The following is a 9,687-nucleotide window of genomic DNA, read 5'->3' as shown; positions in this document are numbered from 1 at the left end:
GTGGTCCAATCAGAGAGCGAGACGGGGACGGTGGGTGCACGTTGTTGGGACTTGGGAGTGGGGCTTCACCTAGTCTTGGGCAAGGGGCAGGCTTTAGAGGCTACGTGGCAGGGTTCAATAGGCATAGTCGTTGCCGCATTGGAGGTGGGGCCCACTTGATTTTCTATTGCATGTTCACGTCCCGTGGCAGCGCTTTCAAGATGAACTTCGACGGCAGGCTAATGATAAAAAGAGAGAAACTCGGACGACGGCAACGGGGGATGCTAATTGTATCACGCCCGAGTCCCAGTTGCTGAAGTGAGGGCACGGAAAAGTATTAGTTATTATCAAATCTATGTTACAGATAGATTACGCCATCCTTGTGGACGCCTTCAGCACACTGATGGATTAGGTGCAGAAATACACATTATTTCAACTATGCGCGTGGATCGGTGCGAACCCCGTTGGCATTAGTATGCAGCGGAAACCGCTTGGTTCCAGTCTATAAGTACCGAAACCATTTTTCACAGTCAAACCGAACCGATCCGATACGAGCTGAACTAGCCGATACGAACTGGTTCAGCATACCATGGTTCATATATCATGAAATAATATCTGCAAATTTATTGAGTTAAATGCAAATCTATCCAAATCATGATTTTCATTCTTAGCCTCTATCTATTGCAATTAATAGTTGAAACATCGCTTTTGGTATAGAGTATGATAGCTCAATGATATTGGCTTCCATTTTTTTTTAATTCATTTACTAATAAAATGTTTAGTATACCAATTTTTAGTATACAGTTGGATTTTTTAGATATAGATGAATGCAGCAATTTTTGACATTTCACTCATATTTTCATTTACAATTCTATTTTTTTGGACAAATGGGTTTAATATGTAAATATTATAAACTTGATTGATCATGGATACATGAATGCATGATAATTTTTGTAACAATGGCTGCTTCTCATTCTAAATCTTTATTTAATATATTTCGTGTTATATTTCAAAGGGAGAGCTTGATGTCCTCTAATATATTTATAAATGGACAATTTTTTCATCAAAAGAAAAGAACATGTTCATTGGAGAAATGGTTCATATACTGCATGGCCCATAGTCATGTGTTCCCTTTCTCTGTTTTACTCAATTATGCTTTGCTTTATGGGAATTCTTGACATGGGATGGAAAGGTACTACTTAACAAGTATGCTGAGCTTAGTTGCTATGTGTAGGGCTTTGCTTATGTTTGGTGTATTGGGAGCAGTATTAGATGTTTCAATGATGTGCTTTTGTGGAGACATGTATGGCAAAAATATCATTTCGTTTCTGCATAAAGACTTTAAGATTCTCTAATCCTCATATTATTCCAACAATGAAATGTGTGATGGCCTTATCACCTTTTTGCATAGAAAATATCCATAGTCATGTAGGCTCTTAGATGTCAAGTAGAATTAATAAGCTGACTGGTTTGTTAAATTCATAAAATTTAAAGCTTCAATTTGTAATGTTAATAGCCATGAGTGAGATGGTATGTGGATGGAAGGAAAAGAGCTGAGGGGAAGGAGATCATGACCTAATGCCCGTTGCCCCTCTATGTCCCACATCTATTTTACCTAAAAGAGCCAAGTCAAAGTAGACAAAAGAGGATGGGATGGGCAATTGGGGCATGGGATCAATGGGAAGGACAACAGATTGGATGAAATCGCTGGATTTTCCCTTCTTCATGTTAATAGTTAGGATATGCATGCACATTGAGATGAAAGGTATAAAAATAGAACAATATATGCTTCATGAATACTTGCACATACAGGTAGAGTTTGCATTCTAAAAAATGACACCAATTAGACTAAATTTAATAAAGAACAACATAAAAAATAATATATTTCATCTCAACTTTTTATTATCTAAATTACAAAAATTTTCTAAAGCCTTGGATATAGAAAATTCAGACACATAATCATGACCCACTGTTTGTATTTTGTTCATCAAGGGACAATTGAAGTATGATGAGAGGCATAATAGATTTTTTCTATAGTAATTTAAAAAATGCTACTTTATTTAAGATTATTGAATGATATGAATAAATCTTACTTTTGAATAATAAAAGTTGACTACATTGTTTATTTTTTTTGGTTTAGCCCTTGAGTCTTATTCAGAAAATTATTAAAAGAAAATTACAAACCATGTTAAACACATAAAAAACAAAAGAATATTCAATTCCAAATAAAAGCACTTGAATTGCTCTTGCCAAGCTACTAGGATGCCACCTAAACAAATCAATCTCATCTAACTCAATTGGCTATGAATAACTTTCATCATGAGGTTGATTTTTATCAAGTGGATTTGAGTTAAGAAAAGAAGAAACGAATGAGATCTGATATAGGATGAGACGATCCAAATAGTTTATAAACGTGCAGATGATTAGATCGTCTATGCTCCTGCCACGATATTTACATATTTAGATGCTACTACCATACTATCAATATTATTAGCGGCTAAAAAGAAAAGTACTCGTATCCAAGATCAGGGATTCTTTGCAATAAAAAAAGTGCACACAAACAGGCCTAGGGAATTGAAATTCACTTCTGACCAATTGGTTGTTTAGTTATGGGGAAGCTCAGTTGAATATAGTTAATAGGGTTATCTCTATAAAGCAAAGATATGATCCTAAGTAGCAAATAATTATAGAAAAGGAGAAGGATGGAGATTTGTAACTGGCGATTTTATTTTTTGGCACCTTTTCAATATGTGACAGCTGCGATATACTTGATTAAATCTTACGACGTATATTTATTTTGAACAACAATGTACTTTTGGGTCAGGGCTTGGGTTTGGGTCCGAGCGCTGCCGAATAAACGAAATAAAACCCTTCTCTTCCCCCGGCGAGGGACCTCTCCGCCCGCTCTATTCCTAGATTCAAAACACCCTATCTCCCTCCCAATCCGCGATAGAGAGGGAGAGAGATGAGCCGGTTGATGGGCGGGGGGAGCACGAAGGAGGGCGGAGGTGGGTTGTTCGACCTGACCCCGCACAAGATCGCTGTGTGCCATCTCATCCAGCTCTTCGCCCCGCCCGCCCAGCAGGCCGTGCCCTTCCCCTTCCACTCCGTCGCCCACCACAACCGCCTCGGCCTCTTTCTTTTCTCCCTCATCCGGGTTCGCTCCCTTTCCATCCTTCCCTTCTCTTTCCCTTCTTTTTTTTAATTACAGTTTCTTGCCGTGAGTTGATCTTGCTTCCTCTTTCCGGTTACGGTCATTGCGGTAGGGTTCTCATCTTGTTTGTTTCGGGAATGAATTCGCTTCTTCTTTCCACGAGCATCAAGCGATTACTTATAATTAGGAAAAGTTAGGCAAGAGAGAGGGGGGGAGAGGGATGAATCGAGTGATTTCATCTGGAGTTTGGTTTCGATGTTGGGGTTGCATCAGTTCTTGGCTTGATCAAGAAGTGAAATCTCGCTGCCACTGATGTTTTGGGGCACCATCAACAGTTTCTTTAATTATAGGGGAACAAAGTCTTGGTATTGTGAACTTTGACATCTTTTTGTTGTTTATGCAAGCATGATTTTGCTCTAATTTCACGGGTTGGTAGTTTGTCAAAACTAGAGGATTTTGGGCTTCGTAGAATAGGAGCTCTAAGCCTACTCAAAACCCTGATCATCTTCACTTTTCATCATATGTTTTATCCTTTTTGCATTGTTTTATTTTGACGGTTCATAGCTTGTGATTGAAGTATTTCTTTCTTTTATACGTGTATTATAAGACCCTTGCTTTTGCAAGGTTTCATCTCATAGCTTTGAGGAGTTTTTGCCTTGGAGTGCTCGGCCTCTGCAACAATTTCCACAACGCAAGTACGCAACACATGTGCACAAAAAAAGGGAAAAAGAACGTTGAAATCCTTTTGATAGCTATAACTTTACAGTCTCAATCTTTAAAGCTGGGTTTTCAGAAGAAAATGCTAGGGTTTTTTGAATTATTCCTCTGATTTTATTCTCATCAATTCAAGCAACATTTCTGAAGTAAACCAATTTAAGATGTGCGGACTAGTTATATATCATATATGTATCCACTATTTCTGGAGCACAGCAATTATATTTGTTCAGCTACACTTCTATATGTTTGTTAATGTATTATTATAAATAACTTCCCTTCTTTCCATCCCATAATATTATTCCATGTATTGACTTAATTTTTCAGTGCATATGCGATTCTGTCATTCTTGCTTTGCCATCCATATATTTTGTCGCCAATATTTTAAACTTCTTGTCAAATAAGCTGTGTTCTGTTTCCCTTTCTTTTGTAGTCTTGTGATGATTTCGTGGAACCTCCTTTAGAAGAACTTATAAATCAGCTAAAGGCAGTTGGCGGTTTAGTCAGTGATTGGCTAAGTGAACATTTGATGAACAGCCTCTCAGCACTATCTTCTCCAGATGATTTGTTTAACTTTTTTGAAAAGCTGCGAGGTAAAACATAAATACATGTACATGTACACATGGTGTATGCGTGTATGTAGGCATATCAAATTGCTTTATTAGTTTTACTGCCGGACAACTAATCATAAGATGTTGATCAGGTGTCCTTGCAGCCCCTGAAGGTGCAAATTTGGAAGATGATCAAATCTTGCTGGATCCTAACAGTCAACTTGGAGTATATTTGCGTTGTTGTATATTGGCTTTCAATCTATTATCCTTTGAGGTTTTAGCCATTTTACTGTTTCTCTTGAACTATTTATGTCGAACTATCTTGATATACTTGAATGGTGATGTTTCAATTAATTATAAATATAGTGTTTAACTTTTGTTGCTAGTAAGTGTCAAGCATTGCACCTTTTTACATTGTCTGGTTGCTAATAATTTCTACTGATTGCATGTCCCTGGATGTATCATGTCCTGGACTTTCTTCCTCCAAATTTCTGTTCTTTTCTTGGTGTCAGACTTGCCAAATTAGATCTAGACAATTACTGGAATGCCGTACTGATTCTTACTTGTTTTTCTTGTAGAGGTCTATGGGAATTTGTGAACTCATGAGAGTGGGTAATTTTGTTTACTTCTTTTTAACATTTCTCTTTTCCCTGTACTTCACTTGCTGTCTTTCACTGGCTCGAAGTTCAAATGACATTAGAGTCTCTGTAGTCAATAGTGATCATATTGTCGGCATATTATAGAGGGATGCGATGCTGCATATTAAGTGCATCATGAAGAAAGTATGATCTCAAAGTCAACATTAAGGACAGTATATGCCATATTGTCATAAATTCTCAAAGCAAGAATGAGGAGCATAACTGATCTTTTTTAGCGTGCACATTGTAGGCAACAATTCTCAAGAGTACTATCATTAACTATGATGAACATATAGTATGAGGATTTTGATGCCACTAATAGAGTGCATCATGAAGAGAGCATAATCTTGAAGTAAACATTGAGGATATGTCGTAATTTTTTAACCAAGCATGAGGGTCATGAGGATCATTCTTGGGCTTATAGCTTGTAAGCAAAGGCAACATTGTTCAATAGAGAGAAGGCGAGAATGACTTTTTTACATGTATATCTCCTTTTGATGGCTACCCATCACGAATGGCATCCTTTATGATCGTTCAATAAAGGCTGATCCTTATGCAACCATAACTATGATTAGAGCAATTATGAGATCTTCTTCAAAGTGGCAAAGGTCTTGGAGGAGTCGTTGACAGAATCCTAGGTGAATCCACTAAAGCAATTAGAACCACCCTCGAAGTAAGTATGGCCAATTTTTGTATGACCTGTTTAAGCTGAACCTGACCCTACTAAGGGTTTTAAATTGGTCGGTTGAGTACCAATCGACTCCCATCGACCTAATTTTAATTGTGTCGAGTTTGGTAATCCATTAGGTTGTGATATTTCCCATGCCATATTCTTGAATGCATGAATGCTGCGGATGGTTAGATATGTTCCTTTATATATAATTAGAATTATTTGTTATTTGTAGATTTTTTTTGTTGAAGGTGCACTCTCTTTCTGTCTCTTTCTAAACATTATTTAGAGTGAATAGACAAGGGAAATATGTCTATACAAAAGGGTATTGTATTTATCAGTTCTTTAAGTATCAGGCAAAAGAAAAAGTAATGTTGCTTAGAGTCACTCAAAAAATAAATGTTTTAGTCTTTTGTTCATGTGGTGTTTAGAAGCATATTCATGATTCTTATAAAGCATAAATAATCAGGGAGGAGATTTAGGAGTTCAAATACAAAGAAAGAAATGACTACAACAAGATTTGTCAATATTGGTTTTGGTACATGTACTGGTAACATGTCGGTACAATGTCAATATGGATTGGTTCGGAATATCGATAGTTACCCCCCCCCCCCCCCCCCCCCCCTCTCCGAAAAAAAACCTGATTATTTGTTTTGGTACTGGTATTGTGTGGTATGCCCAGTATGGTGAAGCCTGCACCGAAATACTAGTGGTTTGCTACGACTATTTAGGTTACATACCAATGAGAGAAGACATTGAATGGAGTATAAAGTATGTGTTATTTACTGCATATGTGGTGAATTTGTCTGTGTCTCTTTAGGTGTAAGTTGAGGCTTTTGTCCCTCTTGCTAATATTATACCATAGAACTAGTTGGTGATGCCCCTCTTATTTCCCTCAAAAAACTGGTTCAATCCCCTCCATGTGGTCTTCACAAGTACATTAGTGAAATTCAAATAATAGATTATTTATAAGAGAAGATTTCTCAGAATTCAGGCACAAAGAAAGAAAACAGTTAGACTACTACTAGTCCTTCATCTACTTTTTGTTATGTGTTGACGAGATACAATGAGAAAGGACTGTGAATGTTACATTGTTAATTAAAATATTTGGGATAGAGGAGATGGATTATTATGCTCCATTGCCGAGAAATGATGAAAAAATGTGAGTAAATGAGAACAAAAGAAAATAAAAATGTGAATATCTGATGATTGGTTGCTTTGAGAAAACTTGAAGAAGCACTAAGCAAAGTAGCCTCTTAAGTTAAGTGGGAAGTGGTGTTAGTTTTGTGCTACAGTAATAGTTGTAGCAGGGTTTGGTGGCATTTGTGGCAAAAATGGCGGTGAGAACAATATCTTTGCTTGAAGTAACAATATGAAAAATTAACGGTGATGGTAACAATGATGGTGGTTGTAATGGCTGGCTGGTGGTAAAGATGGCAATGGTGGGTAAAATTAGCCTTTGTATTTGTGGTATATATCCATCAGCTACAAATTATTATCTCATGCCTTTATTGGACAAATGTGAACTTTATTTAATCATTTATTTTTTGCTTACCAAATTTATTGTTATCCTGGAGTGTGTATGAACTTGTATTCATGTCTATCCAAGACTGACTCATGATGCTATAAATTTTCAATGTATTTCTTTTCCCCATCCTGTTAAGATTTATAAGCTTTGATGATATTGTAGCTTTTGTATTGGATTTGATTGTTTGAATTGCATAAATACTGAATGGAGTTCACTTTCTTGTATAAGCCAATTACTATTGGAAAGTTCGCTTTTTTCATGTCTAAACATTGTTGGAATTGGTTGATTTGTAATAATGGGCAATGTTAATTGAGAAACAAATTATAACTGTTCACTGCTGGTGCATTGGTGAGGCAGTGTCTCTGTCTGTGAAGTTTTAGTGAGGCATTCCCTTTGTTGGTTGAGAACTGTACCACAATCATTCAGGGTGTGCTGAACTTTAGAGTATCATATGACACTCGTTATTTGTCCTATAATCAAGAAATGAATGGCTACGTCAGTCAGTAAATATAAGCCCAGGAGAGAATTTTAAGTCGCAAGTTCAATATTAGGTCAGTCAGCTAATATTCCATTTAATCTGATGCATATTTACTTGTTTATTTTCACTTGATATATTTTTTTTACTTTTTTTAATCTCTCTTTTGAATTTTATATATTCCCTATAAGATTTTGTAGTTAAACTTATGTGTCTATTGAAAGCTTCCATGTTTCACAGCATAGTCTTTTATACACAAAATATCAAAGACCTTACATTTTGTTCTTGGGAAAACATGTAGGGTGTCTGCCATCTTTTGACTACTATAGGGGCATATTGTAATGCAAGTGATGCTGCATATGAGTTACCTGAAGATGATGATTTTAATAATGGATCAGAATTGCATGAATTGCTGGAGGATGCAGACCTAGACCTTGGAACTGTTGAATTTCATAAGTATGAGCATAATTTTGAAGCTGAGACACGCTCTGGAGAATGTTCTTCGCTCCATCTTCATGCACCTAGGTCTCTTTACAGTCTCGTTGAAGGTATAATATATTTAATCTTAATGGGGAATGCAAGCCTTTTTATGTTCTAGCAAAATTATAACTATTCAATGTGAAAATGCTGGCAGAAACATGTGAACTATTATTATTACTTTACGAGGCAAAGCTCTGAAAGAAACATGTGAACTATTATTATTACTTTATGACGCAAAAAGCTCTGAATGAGCATATCTGACTTCTGGTATGCTTTACCGGATTTCTTTGTGCTGCTCATGCGTTCTGGCTATTAGTCTTTGAGCAGGTGGGTTAATTGTTGTTGTTGAAGTGAATGTAGGGATATGTATACCTGAGCTGTCAGTGGCAGCAAGGTTTCAAATATTGCCAGAATGGGATGATATGAATGGTACCATACCGTTTGACAGCCCCATTCCGGCAGATTTTCAACACCGTAACCGTACACCATGTATCAGTATGGGGTGCACTCTCTACCATGCGTCGGTACCCGCTACTATATCCCAATCTGGCGAAAAATGGTACTAGGTCAGGTAATGGTATTTGAAACCTTGAGCTGCAGAAATATCATTATACTTTTCATCATTTCCAACTGCGGGGGCAAATTATCTCTCTTTTTAAAAGAATGGAAAGAACAAAAATATGACAAAAAAATGGATGTCATTCTCTTTGTACTCAAGTCTATTATTCAGAAATTTATAACTTTTAGATTATAATTTTAATGAAGGATTTCTTTACCCTATAAATATTTTGAGAAATGATGTAAGACTGTCGAGGGGAACACAAAATTAAAGTTGATAAAGTTTTTGCAAGGATTTGCTAGACTTTTATGTTTAGACCTGACTTTTGAGTAAAAGCAAACTAGAAAGGTTATCTTCTTGAAGAGAATAGGTAATAGATGATTATTATCTAACCTAAGTTTTAAGATTTTAGGGCTTAATTCGGGTTAAGCATTTGTCAGTGGAACAATTGTAATCAAGAATTTGCTGGATTTTCCTATGAAAAATTTGAGTTATATGTGACATGAAATATCTATGGGAAATAAAAGTATGTTTTTGATTTAAGAACAATTAGATGAAAGCCAGGTTATAACTAGGTAAAAAAATGAAGAAAAAGGGTAAAGGGAAGTGGAAGGAAATGTTGGACTCTCTCTTGGACCGAGGAATTATACCTAGGGTTCGACGTGTCATGCCTCTGTTGCGGAATCACCTACAAGAGAAAAAGCCAAATGCTGCACTCCTTTCTTCATTAATCAATTATCTGAATCTATCTATTAAATAAAACCCTAAAACCCCTATTGATAACTAACAGAAACACTAACATTTTTTCCTCAATTCCAAATCTAACCCTCATGAAGTGTGGTTATCGTTTAGGGTTACCGTAGCATGAACAGTGTTATACGAACAGTACCACTATAGTAAATATGCCAAAGTTGTCAAATAAGTTCTAAGATCTTTTAA

At 36.3% G+C, this 9,687-nt stretch overlaps 1 protein-coding gene across 1 annotated transcript in view; it reads left to right on the top strand.

Annotated features, from left to right (window-relative positions):
* The first annotated feature begins 2,822 nt into the window (after positions 1-2,822).
* The window catches only part of LOC103702229 (anaphase-promoting complex subunit 5), a 42,476-nt gene continuing 35,611 nt past the window's right edge, over positions 2,823-9,687 (top strand). Inside the window, 4 exon segments of the mRNA XM_039114478.1 lie at positions 2,823-3,136; positions 4,281-4,440; positions 4,551-4,672; positions 8,011-8,257. Coding sequence (XP_038970406.1) covers positions 2,945-3,136; positions 4,281-4,440; positions 4,551-4,672; positions 8,011-8,257 — 721 coding nt within the window. The 5' untranslated portion in view covers positions 2,823-2,944.

This window comes from Phoenix dactylifera, chromosome 16 (genome assembly GCF_009389715.1).
Source record: "Phoenix dactylifera cultivar Barhee BC4 chromosome 16, palm_55x_up_171113_PBpolish2nd_filt_p, whole genome shotgun sequence".
Lineage (NCBI taxonomy): Eukaryota > Viridiplantae > Streptophyta > Magnoliopsida > Arecales > Arecaceae > Phoenix > Phoenix dactylifera.
Note: the sequence above shows the minus strand (reverse complement) of the source record. Positions and strands in the feature narration are given on the sequence as shown.